Source organism: Protopterus annectens, chromosome 14.part0 (genome assembly GCF_019279795.1).
Source record: "Protopterus annectens isolate FY-2018-M chromosome 14.part0, PAN1.0, whole genome shotgun sequence".
Lineage (NCBI taxonomy): Eukaryota > Metazoa > Chordata > Ceratodontiformes > Protopteridae > Protopterus > Protopterus annectens.
In genome coordinates this window covers 1,026,093,847-1,026,112,689 of record NC_056748.1, presented here as the reverse complement: position 1 = coordinate 1,026,112,689, position 18,843 = coordinate 1,026,093,847, and the positions used below count along the sequence as shown (strand labels likewise).

General features: G+C 43.0%; 1 protein-coding gene across 1 annotated transcript in view; it reads right to left on the bottom strand.

Annotated features, from left to right (window-relative positions):
* CNNM1 (cyclin and CBS domain divalent metal cation transport mediator 1) overlaps nucleotides 1-18,843 on the bottom strand; it is a 580,179-nt gene that overhangs the window by 238,441 nt on the left and 322,895 nt on the right. Inside the window, exon 7 of the mRNA XM_044056831.1 lies at nucleotides 4,541-4,704. Within this exon, the coding sequence (XP_043912766.1) occupies nucleotides 4,541-4,704 (164 nt within the window). The remainder of the gene's footprint in view (nucleotides 1-4,540; nucleotides 4,705-18,843) is intronic.

The window sequence follows — 18,843 nt, the reverse complement described above, 5'->3', positions numbered from 1 at the left end:
GACATAAACTCTTATCAAGTTACAAGGTAGAGAGAAAAAGATAAGGTGGGGATCAGATATCCCCTCCACAGCCTACAAATGAGAGGAGAAGAAGAGCACATCCTGTTAAAAGTAAAAAAAAAAAACAAGAAAAATAAAGTCAGGGAAAGCAGCAGGCTCAGATGAAATCACATCATAAAGCTGCAGGGTGAGCTAGCAGAGAATAACTCCTCACTGTACTCGCAGCATTCTGGAGAGAATGGCATATCCCAGATGACGAGAATAAGCACACTAGTACCGATGTACAAGAACAATTGGGACATCCACAACTGTGGGCAGTACAGAGGCATCAAGCTCCTTGTAAACTGCATGAAAGTGCTGGAAGGGGTGACTGATAAAAGAATATGCAGAGTAGTAGATAGTAAGATGGGAAATGAGCTGCTCAGATTCAGATCAGGATGCAGTAGAACTGAACAAATGTTTGCAGTAAGACAGATACTTCAGAAGAAGCTAGAAATGTGGAAAAAGTCCACGTGTGCATTTATTTATTTAACATTTATTTACCGGGAAAGTCCGACTTGGAACTAAATAAATTTTCCTAGACAAAGTCCCAGGAAAGCTGATTTGGGCAATCCTGTAATTGTTTGAAGTCCCAGAAACTTTGGTAAAATTAGTGCAGGGTATGTACAAGGACCCAGTGTCACCGGTATGAACAGTGATCATATTTGCACAGAGGTTCCAAGTTGGGGCTGCATCAAGGTTGAACTGTAAGCCCACTGCTGTTTGTACTGGTGAGGGACTACATTAGTAAACAGGTTGCAGGGGACAGATCAACATGACTGCTGTATACAGATGACGTAACATTACAAGCAGATTCTGAACAGGAGCTTCAGCTAATGATAGGGGAATGGAATGCAAAACTGCAGCACATGGGATGAAACAGTACAGATAAGACAGTTGTAATGGCAGCAAATGGGGGAAGTCAGAAGAAGCTGAAAACTGATATAGAAGGGAAAATACTGGAACAGATTAACAGTCTGAAAAATCTGAGAGGGTGGTTGAGAAGGGAAATCTGAATGAGGAGGTCAAATTAGGCACAGAAGAGCTGCAGTCACCTGTCACACAGTGTCAGGGGTAATGTGTGACCTAAGAATGCTGAAGAAGCTGAACAGTAAATATACAAAACCGTAGTGAGACATGTACTTGTGTGTATACAGAAACCCGTGCAGCGAAGGCAGAGCAGCTGAGGAAAATAGAAAATGCTTTTGATAGGTGTTAGGATTCACACTGTGGCACAGATGAAACTGATATCAGAGCAGAAACCTAAGTAGCTCCAACAGAACAGATTACAATTATTCAGGCACGTGTGCAGGAAAGCAGAAAACAGTTTGGTGAAGATGATGTGGGAGAAGAGAGGAAGAAGGCAAGGAGTGTGGGCAGCCATGACAGCGTATGTAATGAAAGGATGATGCAACAGAATGAGTAGACTGAGAGGGAATACAGCAGGTAAGAAGGGATAAGGAATCAGAAAAGAAAGTGGTAGGCTAAGGAACCAGTGTGAACTTGATGGCTATAAAACTGCTACACAGTAAATGGGGAACATAGTAGTGACACCTTCTACGAGCCAATCAAAGTAAGAGAAAACATCTGCACAAGCAAGCTGAAATGGTCTTTAATCCAATGAAGCAAACAGATTAGAATAAATACTGAGGTACTTCACCTGGAATGATCCACGCAGAGAGCATCAGCTGGAACCAGGAAAGGAGAATACTTGATCTCATTCTCTGAGGGCTCTGCAGGTCATAAAAAGGAAGTGGCATATAACACTGTCAATCTCTACATGGGCACATTTTATTTTTGTTTTTTTAAAGTGCATGAATGTAAGATATACTGCCTAGTTAGATGACTGCAATCCTCATAATGAATCCTTTAATACTGTTATATTATTTAGCCCTTAAACCATGGCACTGGCTTCACCCCCAGTACCAAAGCTATTGGTCAGTGTAGTGCTCCCCCACTATAGAGTGACTAGTGAGGAAAGGTCCATGCCTCAAGTGACTTTAGTAGTTTTTAATTACTATACTTTATACAGTACTTTTAACAGTACGAGGGAGGGATATCGGGGGAGGATGGATTTAAGAGTTATAATTCAGGTTAGGTAAAGGGCATCAAACCTAGTTAGAAGGGAAACAGAGGGCTTTGAAAAGGTCATTAACAGGTGTTGACTCCTGGTCTCTATGTTCATTATATGTATTTCTAACATTTTCAGAAACATTTTCTTCACTGTGCTCCTCATATCTCATTATTTAGCTGTCCATTTTCTCTTCACAAATGTCTGGCCATAACACCTTATGGTTCAAAACTGTAGGTGCACCACGAATATTACACGGCCCATTTCTTTTCTGCAGACAGTGCTATCGGTAAAAACACTTCATTTCTTTAGCTTGCCAACAGCACAGTTTATAAGAGCACACGTGAGCACAGTTTTTGACAAAGCCAGGTTGCCCAGAGGATAAGTCTAGCTCCACTTAAGATTAGGCCAGCTTCTCATTAGTAGGATACATGTTCCAGAGCACTCCTTTCAGGGTTTTCTGAAACTATACTCAGCTGCCAGTCCTAACAAAAGAAACTTCTATCAAGTTCCACAAGGATGTCATATTTTTACTATTCATGCTATCAGAGGAAGCCTGGTAAAATAAAGCAAAATTCACCATAATATCTAGCTGCCTAACTAAATTCTCTGCACTGGTGAAACTGCATTTTCCAGGATGAGCAATTCTAAGTCTGAATAAATAACTTATGGTGTATGGGCATGATCTCTCTCTAAATATCTTGAGAGTTCACAAAATGTTGATTCAGGTGACAGTCTGCGGTAACAACAAAAAAAGGACTTCATTAACTTGTCTTACATCCAGTGGTGCTGTAATATTTTTTATCCTGAGTACTTGAAGGAAAAGTACATGATGAAAGGCCAACTGACGGAGTCTGATGACTTTTTTATAAAACTAGATATGATTTTATGCCTCCCTGCCTGCTGACAGGCTGCAGGAATGCCATCTTTGTGGAGTGAAACTCAAGCTGGTATGGACAAATCATGGAATATTTGAAATGCTAGCTAACAAGGGAATCGCTATACTTCATGTTAATGTTATGATATCTACTTTGAGGGTCCTACTGCATTGTTTCTCCAAGATCTGAAGAATCCATAGGTGTGGAATAAGCAAACACTGCTGGAAGAGAATGCCCAAAATTGTTTCTCAGTAGCTAGAAAAATGCTACTTTATAGACTAATTCCATTTAACCATCAGAAATGAGAGACATTGCCAGTATGAGACTTTTTGGTATGGTTGTTAATGTAAGTGAATATCACTGAAAATATGAAGTTAGTATGTATGGGTTATGGGAGGGGGGGGGGGGCGGTATAACAGACTCTGCAATCCTGCAATAAATGTTAATTGCTGAAAGTGGTTTTCATTAATAAGTTCGAGTAACAGTACTCACTGAAATTACCGTGACTGAGTCGACATGAATCTGAAAGAATTTACACCATTCTTACTGAAGATTAGTATCAGGAATTTCCTCCCCTTCACAAACAAAAATGCTGTTACCTATTTTGGTCTTCAGATATACACTAAAGTAGCATAACAGATAAGTTAAACTAGACAAACAAAACATTTCACCACAAAGAAGCTCATCTGCTTTATGAAGAAGTAATAAAGTTAATCTTTCCTGTTTCTGGTCTTTCCATACAATGAGTCAATAACTTCAGAACCGAGTGAGGGTAACAATAATGCAAGCCACAGAGGCATGCTGGAAAATGAATGAGCAAATGGATTTTAACTCTTTACAAATTGGTTTTAGTTGGTTTTCCTGCTGTTTTATTTTAACAAGTTTCTGTAACAGTGGAGTGTGGGAGGCATTGTCCCCCCACAGAGAGAGTTGAGAGTTGCTCATAGGAGAAAAATAAATTCTAGCATTTGCACTTGTCACCTTCACAATTAAACACTTTGCATTTTCCAAAATGCATAATACAGTCCTTAAAAATTATGAAAATAATATTCTACAATGGTTTCAACTGAAAACCAATACAAGTTGAGCTGCGATTTACTTTCACAAGTTTTCTCTTAAAACTACAAGGCTAAGTATTTCCCAGAATGCCACTTTCCACACACCTGCATGGTTTACTACTCTACTGTGTACTCTAGAGTTCATAAGTTGTTACTATTGACCATATCTTGATAATCTAAAAATCAGACTGTTAAAACGTGGTTCATACTTAATGAAGTTTCTACCACTGAAGTTTATTCCATAATGCAGCCTAATATAGAGATGCTGTTACATGTCATATTACACACAAGACCTGTATGCTGGAGTAAGGTTTTCTGCTGTTGAAGTATGCAGATGTTGCTGTTTTTTATTTTGCTATAAATGTTTGTTCCACAAATGGCATGTACAATGTAGTCATTTTGTCGCATGTTCTTGCCTACATGGCAACTCTCTCTGAATTGGAGATGGTTTATACAATGCAGCCTACAATGGTACATGTTAATGCTTTAATTACCTTAATTATCTGTACATTGGAGATGATCTTTACACTGTAATCCGGCACATACATGTTGTTGCTGGTGCAATTCAGTTGACTGGCACTGCCACCACAGTCAGTACGTTCTCTGTTCATGGACTCTGATCGGTTCAGGCTGCTACCCCTAGAAGGAGATCTGTGGACTGAGCACAAATAACAAGCAGTTAGTACTACAAATGAAATTCCAACTTGGATGAAGTAACTACTGGAAAGTGTCATGTGGATATTACAGAATGTGTCCCTCGAACCACACAATTGCATTCTAATAAACACACAACACTTGTACCCAGGAAACAAATGTAAAAACCTAGTATTAAACACCATAATTTGTGAAGATGCAAGCTCCCTTACCAAAAATGTGAGACAGAAAAGTTTTGTACTTGCCATAACGGCGGATCTAAATGATCACAGCCTATCTCCTTCAACCTCGTGGACATGGCCATAGGCTTAAATCAGCTCAGCACTGACCACTTTCCCAGGCTCTAGATCCTCCCACCATCCCATAATACTGCATTAGCCTCTCTGGATTTCCAAGTATGTGGCTCTGGCCTAAAAAGAAGCTCACATAAGAAATCTTCCTAAAGCCTTGTTCCTGCATTGGGGAAGGGGCTAGATGGATGACTTTGATGTGGAGGATGTACTTGGATCTTCTAGCTCTATCATTATGTTAAGTATATAACTTCTTGTATCTAAGGTGATCCAAACCTTCCTCTTCAACCTGTAGGATACCAGCCCGCCAAACAAAACCTCTTGAGTGGTTAAACGAGACTCCCAAAACAGTGGCCCGATGGAAAAACATTCAATGGACAGTACATCCCACTCAGAGAGTTGTGAATGTATGCAGAGAAGCCCCAGCTGCACAAATGCCACAATGTAGGCCACATCATATAACTAAACAATACCATAACCACATGCTATGTAACCAGCCCTTAACTGCTTATGATACCGATTTGTAAAAATATGTACACAATACTCTGCACTTACTAACCCTACACTCATTCCCTCTGCTCTCCCTCACTATTCTGCTGTTACATGCTACACTGCATATATCTGTTACTCATGCTACAGTCTACTTGTATTGTACCTGTGTGTGCTGCCTTACTTACTGATGTAACACTGGACACAACCTTATTTCACTTTATTGTATGTCAACTTATTCTTCACAAATTGCTTTATTGTGTATTCAAACTGGGCTGAGCCTGAAATTGGTCATACTTGATCCTACTCTACACTGGCAAACAAATGTAAAAATAAATTAAACAGCAAGGCATTAGACGTAAGCTAGCATTGTATTAAAATGAGCTTTTGGTGGTACAGAAAGCTGTTTTCCATAATTCTCATAACAAAATCTGATTTAGTCAGTAAGCCACCTTACCAGAGTCAGTTTAGAGAGATTCTCTACCAGTTTGTTCATAGGTAAGTACTAGGCTACCTGTCCTTGCAGGCCATTTTAAGCCTAGCCAGGGTTCCCTTTTTGTGTTCAAATTAACCTATCCCATTTGGTTAGAGGATGGCCTCACCAATTTCATGTTTGATAATTATATATTAACCCTAAAGAGAATAAATGAGATCATATCATAGATAATCTGAAGGGACCCATGCATGAGATAACGCACTTAGAAACTGCCTCTGTCCATTAGTATTATTGGCAAAGTCCTAGGGTATATTTCCCATTTCCCATCCATAGATCCATGCTCTTGAATATGGACAGGGATGAACTCTGTTTTATGTGGATGGGGGAAGTCTGTTTCAGAGCAGCAGTATTTATTTATTTTCATTTGATTACCGGGAAAAATCCAACTGGGTAGAAGCCTATTTTCAGTGGAGGCCCATAGAGAAAAGCTCCAAATTATTACAAAACATTTAAGAACAATAATTTTACAATCTTCAAAAATAAAACAAAAACATCTGCAGTTTAAATAATTATAACAAATTAGACATCATATAAAAACATTGGTTAAGAATCAGTACAAGGTATATGACAATCATTTAATATTAATCCTCAGAGATATACCTGTCCCTCCAAACCTTCTGTTGATGTTGCAGAAGAGGTTTAGATCCCTAGACCAATTATTTATGATGCCATCTGACTGTGTGTTGTAAAACCATCAGTAATGGGTCAGAGGATGCCTTGTATGCCAGGCACAGGTCACTCCCTAGCAAGTATGTAGGATACCAAGTATAGTATCAGGGCTTTGAGTTGGTCCATGTAGGACATGTTGTTTAGGCCATGTATCTTTTTACTAAGATATCTCTTTAGGCATTCCAATTGCTGCATGTGTCTAGACATGTACATGCCAAAGGGGGCATTATATTCAATGACTGGCCTAATGACGGCTGAGTAAAGGTGAGACAATGACATCCCTAGATCCTAGACACAATCCCGTTGTTTATAATCTGTGCAGTATAGATGGATTTTTCTTAAAACAATGGACACATGTTGGTCAAACATTAGGTCACTGTCCACACAAGTTTCTAAGTCCTGAACAACTGGGGCAATTCTTAGGGGATGCATTGCTTAATTTGCCAGTTCCCTGGGATAAATGACTTCCCAAAGGATGCACTAATGCTTTTGTTTGGCAGCAGTTATTTATTTGGGACAAACCATCCTGCAGGATGACTGTCATTTGCTGATTCAATGACTGCTTCTAGCTTGCAGTTGCGTGCAAACATGGCTAGAATTCTTTTGTATTGGCTTTTACTTCAGAAAAGTAGATGCCAAACAAGAGAGGTCCTGGCACAGGACCCTTGCGGACTCCATTGTTGACTGGTTTCTTTGTGGAGGTAATTTCCCCTCTTGTGATTTCTTTTAAGCACAGGAAAAAAAAACGATTATTGCCCTGTATAAATTGTTCAGTTCAATTGCCTATACACCATGTAAGGGTTATTCACTGGACTTGATAAAAGAGCAGGAGACTGTTTTAAATTAGTTCCAACAGCCACCTTCAGCACAAAAGATAAATTTGTGCCAAGATCAAGTAAGAAGAATCAGTGAATACAGCCACAAAATTAGATATGCTGAAGTACTCTACACCAAAAAGTACGTCTTCCAGGATAAACAGTGTAGCTCTGATGATCAACACTGGCTCTAGTGATGCATACTGGCTGCAAAAAAGCAATTACTAGAAAATGTAATCAAGCTCTAAACCAGCTGTTACTGAAGTACTGAATATTGTAAAGAAGATAAAAAAATGGGATCTTTAGAAAAGGAAAGGAATAAATTACATACTAACAGAATTTCTGGGTACAATTACAGATCTGATGTTAATCTTCCTTCCATTCATCACTGATGGTTTCGGTTCTGAGCCCTCGGAACAGAGTCGGTCTTTTACCAAGCTCGCGCCAGCCAAAAACCTCTTGAGCTAAGCCTCTACCCAGAATACCCTTCTCCCTGTTACCGCAGATCTCGTTTGCAGTGTAGACGTAAAGCCGTGTTTCAGCCGAGCTCTCAGCTAAATGGAAACTTATTTGATATTTTGTGTGGAAAACTTTGTGATATTTACTCTTTTAGTGAGCAATTAGTATTTCTACTGTGTTTTCTACTGTTAGACTTGATCTTTTCTTCCTTGCTCTACCCGTTGGTAAACCTTCATGTACCATTGTTGGTACGGCCTTCTCCCCTTACCCTTGTGGTATCCCTTCAATACCATAGCTGGTATTTCTCTCTTTCTCTCCTAGTCTTAGTGTTTTTTTTCAGTAAGACGTTTCTGTTTTACTTGTATGTACCTATATAGTGATATGATTGTGTGGCTTTCTGAATTGTGTTGGACTCACTAATACAGACTTGTTTCTTTTTGTCCTTTTGCCTGTGGTGTCTCTGTCAAAATGTCGGATAAGAAAGGTACTTCAGGGTTTAAGCGTTGTATTTCATGTAAGGGCAAGTTACTTAATAGTGATTCTCATGATGATTGTGTATATTGCTTGGGGGTGCCCCACCTGTGAGATGTGTCAAGAGTTTCAGTCAACGTACTCTGAATGAGTGCAAAAATAAACTGATACTGAAAGGGTTACTTAAGTCTCCCTTCCCAGAGGCCATTTCAGCAATGGAGGTCTCAACCCCTCCTACAAAAGACAAAAGAGGTCCCATTCGGTTCCCTCCTTACCCTCAGGTGATCAGGGTAAGCCTGTGAAATCAAAGGTCTCCAAGTTGTCCTCTGAGCATAAATCTGCCTCTGCGGCTCCGTATTTGTCATCTCAGAGCATTTTAAAACCTACAATACTAGAGCCTGCTTCAGCACCGGTCCTGCCTCCGGCACCGAGGATAGGCCTCACTATGCCTATTATGACTTCGACACCTGTGGCCATTTCGGCTCAGGGCATGCCTTCGGTACCTTCATTTGTTACAATTTTGGAACCTACTGCTTTGGCTTCAAGTGCCCCTTCGACACTGAGAATTTTTTCAACCAAGTTGGATTTGACCCCGGTCTCGAAACTTGAAACATCGGTGTCAGCAAACCTTGCACCACGGACCCGATACTCCCCTTCTATAGATCCATTCCTGGGCCAGATGTATGGCCCATTCATTGACTGACCTGACTCTCCATTCTAAAGTATCCACTAGATCCACCAGGAGCCTGTCAGAACACAATGTGCTGCGTCTTGTGGACCAGCTGTTGGCAGCCAGGGGGATACCCACACTCTCTAAGAGCGATCCACCTGCAGGAGTTGGGTTCGTTTCTCCAAGGACTCCTCCTTACACTCCTCCAACTATTCTGGTTCTGAAGCTTTCTGCTCTGATGTCCTTTTCGGAACCCATCACCTCGGCGCCTATGGCGGACCTTACTCAGACTCCCAGTTCGCCCCTTTGGTCCTCAGTTCCTGCGGAACCGGTCCTTCCTCAATCTGGATTTGGGGGGCAGGAGCCTCTGCTCAGGGCACGGTTCCGTGTTTGTCTTCAGTTCCGTCCTCTGTGCCGACAGCCACGTCCGCACCTATCCTGCTTGAGGCTCCATCCGTGGGGGTGGATTTGTCAGAGCAGGGTGTGATCCCAGTCCCAAGGTTGTCCTTCTCTGTTCCAGGGTCACATCCTTCTTTGGACGGACCTGCTTTCCATGCGAGGGAGAGGGCTCTTGCTTCTGGAAGCACTCCTTTGAAGTAAGAACCCCAGTTTTTGCCCCCTGAGCTGCAGCTGCCACAGAACCCCCCCCCCGGGCACTGGGCAGAGAAGCCGCAGGACACCCCTGTTCAGAGTACCCGCTCTTCCGAAAGAGGAAGTGCAAGAGGAAGCACATGGACTCACCTGAGGAGTCTTTAATGGAAAACACACATTACGATGACGGTGAAGGGTCCCTATGGTCACCTCCTAATGATGTCTCCTTCAGAGACATCCTGGAAATGCTATAACAGAGAGGTGACTAGAAGCCCTCCAGTCCTTCATCTGAGGAGTCCATGTTCCTGCAGGCTTTCTGTGCCTGGCCTTCTAACTTTTGGGTGACCCCGCCTGCCGATGAGCTCGCTGTGCAGCTCACTTGGAAGAACCCTGATTCCATTGAGATGAGCCCTCGGAGACCAGACAAATTTCTTTCCCCTCCTGAGGAGAACTCACATTGGTCCAGAGGGTTACCAGTCGATGCTATGATGGTGGTGGCGGCCACAAAAAGGACTTGGCTGAGGAATGTCCTGCTGTTCACCCACACAACAGAGAGTCCCGGGCGGTGGACAGACTTGGGAAGTGAGTTTTTGCATCGGGGACCTTTGCTATATGGTCACTGAACTATTTGGCACATTTTACGAGGCTCCAGAGGGACTTGATCGCCGAACTCTCTGGGACACTCGCAGGACAGTTGTCTGACGAGGTCAGGGAAAAAGTGGCCATGTAGCTCACAACCCTGGAATCAATTTCCAACTCCAACTTTCAACTCCACAACTTTCCAAGAGCAGCAGGTTCGGGCATTGTCATGAGGCGTCGTGCATGGATGCACATTTGTGACCTCGTGGACACCTTTGTCTTCCTTTTTGAATGCTCCCATCGAATCATCTTCTCTTTTTGGCTCCAAGGTGAAGGACATGCTAGCCAGGTGCAAGCAAGACAGCAAAACCCTGTCTGCCACAGACCTACAGTTTTTCAATCCTCAATGTTCCTTTACCAGGAATCAGAGCAGTGGGAAAATGTGGCACAAAAAATCTCGGGGTCCTTTCCATGCCGCACGTGGTGATGGTACCCCAACCGTGGGCAGAGGGGGTAACAATTCCGGAAGATGCCCCTACAGGGGCACAGGGTGTCCTCTTACCAAGGGTCCAGGGACTCCTTCCATGGACAGCCTTACCAGCGCTCCTGAGGAGCAGCCCGATAGCTTGTCTCTGGAAGCAGTCGGGGGTCGTTTTTCTCTACACCAAGCTGCCTGGCCTGGCAATCCATCACAGCTCATCACTGGGTGCAGTATAATCACCAGAGGTTACACTGTCCCCCTTTCTGGTCATCCAAATTTTCCAGAAAAGCTTTGTGATGTTCCACCCAGTCAAAGGAAAGAAGCAGCTTCAGAGATAATAAAGCTGTCTCAAAAAAGAGCCATCCAACCAGTCCCACCAGACCAACGAGAATCCGGATTCTACTCAAGATTCTTTTTGGTGCCAATAAAGACAGGGGACTGGAAACCCATTTTGGATCTCAGCAGCTTGAACAAGTCTGTCACCCAAACCAAATTCCGGATGGTCACGGTTCAGTCCATCCTCCCTTTTTTAGGGGAAGGCGATTGGATGTGCTCGATAAATCTCCGGGATGTGTATAACCACATCAAAATGGAGAAACGCTCCAGGAGTCTGCTTTGCTTCTGGCTAGGGGACAGTCATTATCAATTTCATGCCCTGCCGTTCAGTCTCTCCACAGCCCCCCAGAGTGTTCACCAAGTGCATGGCAGTGGTCACAGCTCATTTGAGACTACAAGGATTCCAGGTGTTTCCATATTTGGATGACTAGCTCCTCACCGCCCCCACCAAGCATCTTCTGGTAACAGCATTGCAGTATACTCTCTCTGGCAAAAAATTTGGGAATCACAATACATTGGGAGAAATCAAGCCTTACTCCTACACAAAAAATAGAATTCACTGGAGCAAGTTTCAATACCAGGTCCTGTCTAGTGTCACTCCCAAATCACAGACTCCAGTGATTGAGGCAACAGCCCTGGGTGATACTCTGTCAAACAAAAGTATAAGCAAGGGAGGTTTTTCAGGCCCTAGGATCCATGGCAGCTTCATTTCCAATAGTGCCCCTAGTAAAGCTATACATGTGAATCCTGCAATGGCTTCTTCATTGTCAGTGGTTCCTGAACTATCACCCCCCCACTTACCAGATTCACATAACCAACACCTGCAAACCAAACAGGACATTCTTTGGTGGATGAGGCCAGATGCAGAGCTTTGGAGTCTCCCATTTCAATCCCCTCAGCCCAGGGACATTGTGACCACAGATGCTTCCCTGATCAGATTGGGGGGGGGGGGCATTTCCAGGGAAAGACCGTCCAAGGTGCATGGTCCACCTCAGAGGCCCACCTGCATATCAATGTTCTAGAACTGAGAGCGGTGCTGTTAACACTGCAGGCTTTTCATCTGGTTCTCCCTTCTGGGACAATTGCAATTCACTCGGACAACATGTCAGTGGTCTGGTATATCAACAAGCAAGGAGGAACCAAGTCCTACCCCCTATGTCGAGAGGCCATGAGAATTTTGCAGTGGGCGATAGCTTCCAACCGCTTTCTGATAGCAACGCATATCCAGAGGAATCCAACGTAATTGCAGACAAACTGAGCTGATGCATACTCCTGCCTCATGAGTGGTCCCTCAACCCCGAGGTGGATCAAAAATCTTCAGCCACTGGAGCCAGACTTGCTATGATCTTTTTGCTTCCCCATTGAACAACAAGTGCAACAGCTATTTCGCCCTGTTTCCCCCGGAGGGGGAATCCCCAAGGGAAGCTCTGATCCACGATTGGCCCACAGAACTCCTTTACGCTTATCCTCCCATTCCCATGATTCCACAATTCTTACAGAAAGCTCGCTCTTTGGTTGAGATGCAAGGTGATCCACATAGCCCCGTTCTGGCCTCAACATGTTTGGTTCCTCTTCCTTTGGCCTCACCTAGTATACCCCCCATGGATTCAGGACCCTTTTCCAGATCTAATTACTTACCACCAAGGGTTGAGCCACCCGAAAATGTCCAGTCTCAAGTTAATGGCTTGGTTTCTCCTCTTCCGTTAGTTGCCTAGCAAGCTAATCTCACCTCACCTGTTCTGGACATCATTCTGGCCTCTTATAAACCATCCGCCAGAAGACCATATCGGGATAAATGGAAATGTTTTCAGTCTGGTCTAAGGGTAACATGCTAGACCTGTATTCGGCTCCAATAACTGCGGTGCTGCAATACGTGGCTAAGTTTTTGGATAATGGAGCCTCTACCGTACAGTACACCTGGCAGCAATTTCTAATTTCCACAATGGTATAGATGGCACGCCTCTCATCTCCTTACATCTATGTAAAGCTTTTCTCAAAGGAATCTTTTATATCAGACCTCCTGCCAAACCACCTGTGGAACCATGGAACCTCCCTTTACTCCTTCAATCTTTGACTCAAAAACCCTTTGAACCCACAGAGACGTGTGACCTAAAGTTCTTGTCCTGGAAATCTTTGTTCTTGGTAGCCATCATGTCAGCCAGATGGGTCTCTGAGCTGCAGGCATTGTGTATCAGGAAGCGCTATCTGGTCTTCCATAAAGACAGAGTATCACTCCGGACGAACCCATCCTTCCTTCCCAAAGTTGTCTGATTCTTCCATTAACCAGACCACTGACCTACCAGTGTTCTTTCCGAATTGTTCCAATAAAGGAGAGTACTGCCTGCATTCCTTGGATGTACATAGACAACTGAGATTCTACCTAGACAGGACCAGGCCTGTCTGTAAGTCTGAACAGCTTATCATCATCTTTTCTGGGCCTAGTATGGGGAATTTGGTTTTTAAGGTTACATTATCAAAATGGCTAAGGGACTGCATACATTTTATCTATTCCCTCACAAAAGAACCTATGCCAAAGGTTAAAGCTCACTCCACTAGATCTATAGCAACATCTGTAGCTTGGCACTCCAGGACTTCCATGGATGACAATTGCGCAGCAGCCACTTGGGCTAAACTTCATACCTTTATCAATCATTACAAACTGGACTTGTCTCCAGAGGGAGAGCTGCCTTCGGCTAAATGGTACTCAGGAATGTTCTTCCATAAGGGCTGCACACGGACCTCAAGGTAGCTTGGGATTCTGTCCCATCAGTGATGAATGGAAAGAAGATTAACATCATCAGATAAAGAAGTTATGTCTTACCACAACGTTCCATCTGTGTTCATCTTCTTTCATTCATCACATCCCACCCTCCTTCCCCCACTAAGGGCTCCTGGGGGATGCTTTGGGTACAAGTGGTGTCCTAGGGTATTTGCGCAGAAGTGCCCTAGGCTTTACTTCTCTAGCAAACTCGATCTGAGGTAACCGGGAGAAGGGCATTCTGGGCAGAGGCTTAGCTCGAGATTTTTTTTTTGGCTGGCGCGAGCTTGGTAAAAGGCTGATTTAGTTCTGAGGGCTCGGAACCGAACCCATCGGTGATGAATGAAAGAAGATGAACAATACAGATGGAATGTTATGGTAAGACATGAGTTCTTTTTTACTACCACAGAGAAAACAAATTAAGCAATTTATGTAATGTTGACGTGACTTAAAATTGTTACAACATACATTGCATGACAAATTGTCGTGCTTTTTTTTCTTTTCTATTACTGTATGTGTATCAATGCCCCTTTTTTAACATTGTTTAATAAAAATGTTTAAGAAAGATGCAAGGTTTAGCATCTGCTGTACAAAATTAAGCTGCAGAGACTCAGAAAAGTTTTTCACACCTTAATCAAAGCCAGACAACTGCCATGCAAGTTCTGTCGAAAACTGTATATGGCTAAAACATGTACTTTGATGAAATACTAACCACAGAATCAAAGGCTTTCATACACTGCAAATGTAGGCTATTTCCCTTGTCAAGTTTTCCTAGTGTTGGACCTCTGGGCAGAGGTAAGGATTTGCACAAGTGTGGGATGGTAGGTAATTTACCTTGTCATCACTGAAAGAGGAGAAACGCAGTAGTTACTCCGATGGAATGAAGATTTGAGTGAGATTTACGGGATGGATGACTGAGAATAGTTGTGATGGATCTGAAATGTGCTGGCTTCAACAGAAGATGAGGCTTCAGGAGAAGGAACCAAATACAGCAGAGTCCAAATGGAGCTGTAAGAATCACTTTGGGATTGTTGGTTTTGGCCTTCTACAGGTACTGTGAATCAGTAGGAAGGAAGACATAAAATTGTCCAAAAGACCAGTTCTGAACTATAGCATTTCTGTGCCACTGTTTTGGAAGGTGGAACAAGGAAAATAAGTTGCCATATGTGGAGTTGGTACAGGAAACAGAATGCAACAGTGCTTCTTCCTTCAGTGCGTGAAGATGCATAGATTCTCTAAGCCACTAACAAGCTTAAATACCACTTGGGAGACATTAAAAGGCAGCGTCTGAGTCTAGCTGACAGAGAATCTGTTAGACCTGGGATAGAGGTTGCTGTCAGAAAGTGGTCTGAATGTAGTACAGTCCATTCCAGTGCTTGTACTGCAGGGAGGACAGAGTCTAATTCATTCCTGCTTGTGTACCATACTGCACCATATTGACTGTCAAGATCCCCTTGTGAGAGGCCGCCTTGAAATGCTACAGGTTTATTAGTATCACTTTCATTTCCAGTACTTTTAAGTGTAGTCTGGTCTCTTGTTGATCACTGGAGTGCTCTGCCCTGAAAATGCCCCTTCCCACCCCAGAGCAGAAGCATCCCTGGTGATAGGGGTTGTCCAGACAGAGAAAGGATGCCAGCGTCCACCAATATAGATAAGCCCTGCAAGATCTGGAGACCCTGCCTCAGAGATGAAACTGTCCAAAATCTGATAACCAATTGTTTAAAATATCTGCTGATGAACTCTTACGTGAAACCTTGCATAAGGAAGTAATAAGAGGGTGACGTCATCACTCCTAGTACTTTAAGACGTGACTAGGCAAGTGCTGATGACTTGCAGTACGGCAAATACTGTTCTCTGGACAAGCAGAATTCCCTGCTGAGGTAAAATGAATTTGCAATTAACCAGTACTTGGGTTTCATCCTATGAAAGTTTAATTTTGTGAGGGCCCCAACAACTGTGACTTTAGTGTTGAGGTAAACTGAATATGCAATTAACCAGTACTTTGGTTTCATCCCATGAAAGTTTAATTTTGTGAGGCCCCCAACAAGTGTGACTTCAGTGTTTACTGTAATGCCTAGGGACTGGATCATGAGCAGGAAGGGGTCCCATGCTTTCAACCGATACTCTAGTGTTGGTACGGCCAGGGGTAACTTGTCTAGATAGGAAAACATTTTTCTCCCCTGCAGGCTCTAGTGAGCTGGTTACCAAGGTCATACATATGGTTAACATTCTGGGAGACCGACAGGAATTACCCAAAACTGGTAAAGACTGGCTCGAACATGACAGCACAGAAACCTTCTGGAAGAGTCTTGGAGGTCTAGAAAGCATAGTTAACATTCCTTCACCAGGCGGGGAGAATTGTTTTGCACAGAGACCATCTGTAATGAGATTTCTGGAATATTCTGATTTAGGTCACTTATATGTAACATGGGTCTGAGATCTTTTTTTCTTTGCACAAATAAAAAGAATATCAAACAGTATCTGAACCCTTTCTAATATAGTGAGTCTTGCTAAATAGCTCTCTTGCAGAAGAAACTTTTTTCTTGGACAGGGTGGGGTTCTGGGCAAAGGGGGAGGTATTTTGTAACCTGTGGATACTGAAATCTTCATCTATCCTGCATGTTAGCCGTTTGTGCCACAAAATGTAGGGAAAGGTCATCTCAATTGCCTCCACAGCGGCAGCACAAGGAACCCTACAGGGGAATCTAGTGGATTGCCCAGCAGATGGGAAGACTCAAGACCCATCATTTTTAGCACTATTTATCCTTCTGAAAGGAGTGACAGCCAAGATGACCTCTTACAGATTGCCGAGACTCATGCTTGAACCACATCTGCTTAGGACTTTTTTTTTAACTATTGAAAAATTTGTGTTGTCTCAAGCCAGATCCCCCACTGCAGTAGGGGTCTCAAACCTCTCAACTGTACAGATCTTCACAGAATGTCCAGAGTTTTGCTTAATATTTTTGGCCTGTTCATAAAAGTGTGGTTTTCTGGCAAATCATTGCCAAATCACTGAGGACCGAAGTCAGAAAATAACGACAGACATTTGAAATTCAGATGTCATACTCTCCAGAAAATTCAAGCTAATGCAAAACCAGTTATTTTATCAACTTTCTATGGTTTTAAGAGCAATATTTAAAAATTATCCCTATTTTTGGGCCTTTGCCCCCTGCTTTTTCTGGTTTTGTCCAGATTATTTGCTCTAAAAGGTTGAGAGCTGTGAGGGGTTTTACCATTCCTCTCACTCTCTTGGAGCTTGCCTGTGGTCTGTAAACTTCAGAGGCATTGAATGGAATATTTAAACAGGATGCCATAAAATTTTCTATGAAATCTGTCAATAACAGCTAAGGATATGAATGGGCTATAAATCCAGCACCCACTGCCCAAGCCAATCCATCAGCAGCAGCATTATGTGCATAAAGCATGGACTAAAACTAAAACCATGGTTGCTGTTTGGGAAATATGCTCTGTCATCTTCTCATTCTGATCTTATGACAACCACTGCAGCATGGAGTTTGTTCACAAGATCCCACTGGTCGTGGTTCCCTCTTAAAGAGCTGCCACAGCTGAATGTAAGATGGTTATCATTAAATCAGACACCCAGTATGGAGGTGACTGATGGATGTCTGGTTTTGTTAGGAGGGCAGCTACCACATTAGGGTCTTTCATAGCTTCCCACATGACCAAGGATACCAACTTGCCCACTAGTCACTGAGGACACCATCCCTGAAATTCACATGGGGGAGTGGAAAGTCTTCTCTAGAATCATCTCAGAATATCTCACTTATAAGGTTAAGGATATCCTAAAGCTTTGAGTCATCAAGAGAAAAGGTAAGGGAACCTCCTCATTCCCTTAGTCAGTATTCAGCATAAGAGCCTCTGGGGTGAATTCAGATGTTCTGTCTTGCATTTGTTTTCTCAGCATCAAAAGTGGGGTGTGATCCAATGAGAGAGAATTATAAAGAGAATCAGACATGCAACTTAAGATCTCTGGAGGCTTTCCAATCCTTTTGTCCTACAGCAGTTGCAAACATAAGAAAGGTCATGCCTAGGAAGAGGATGTTTAGTGGTCATATGGGAATGCTCTTGTACCAAGAACTGCCGACCTCAGTGTCAGAATAGACCCTCCTGAAACCTGCTGTCATCAACAGCATAGATGCAGACAGCTTATGGAGCAGACATAACATTGGATATTGTCCCTAATGCAGAAAGGATACTTAATACTGATCTCAGAGCAAATGTGGCACAGAAAGGCTTGATGGTCGACAACAATGTCTCAAAAAGCAATGATGGGATGAGTGCCACCAGCAGCCTCAGGTCATCACAATCCCTAGAATCTGCTTCAAAGGGGCAATACGCACCAACAGGATTGGTTCTAGAACAGGTGACAAAAAACGAGGAAGTGAGACAGAAGAAACAAATGTCTGAGGACCAGTAATGTCACAAATGACTGGTACCAAAACATATGTTGGCACTGAAACAGGGGCAGTGAGGAAGATGTCAAAATAAATTTATGAAGTCTGAATGCTTTTCTGCCCTGGAAGCCAAGGACTGATGGGATTAAGACCATCTTCATTTGGGCCTGCTACAATGTTGCTATCATTCTGTAATGAACTAAACTGAATGAAGGAGACCTGGAGAAAGCTAGCTTTATTAGTTTTAACATCTGAAGTGGGTAACCAACTACACTGCTTAGAAGTTATAGGTTGTTGAAAAAGTCTGTCTTTTGATGGTAGCTGTTGGCTTTTTAACAGCCGTACATCTGGAGTGGGAATGAGAAGGGTCAACATGAGTTGTAGAACAGTGGAGGTACAGTGATGCAACAGATAAACACCGTTGCCTCACAGCAATAGGTTCCCCAATGTTAATTCTTGGCTGGGGTACCTTGTGTGTGGAGTCTGCATGCCCCCCCATGTTCTTGTGGGCCTTCTTATGGTGCTCTAGTTTCCTTCCACATTTTAAAGATGTGCAGTAGGTGGACTAGCTACTCTAAATAGGCTGTAGGGGTGTGTGTGTGTCTGTGTGTGCACGCAGAATAA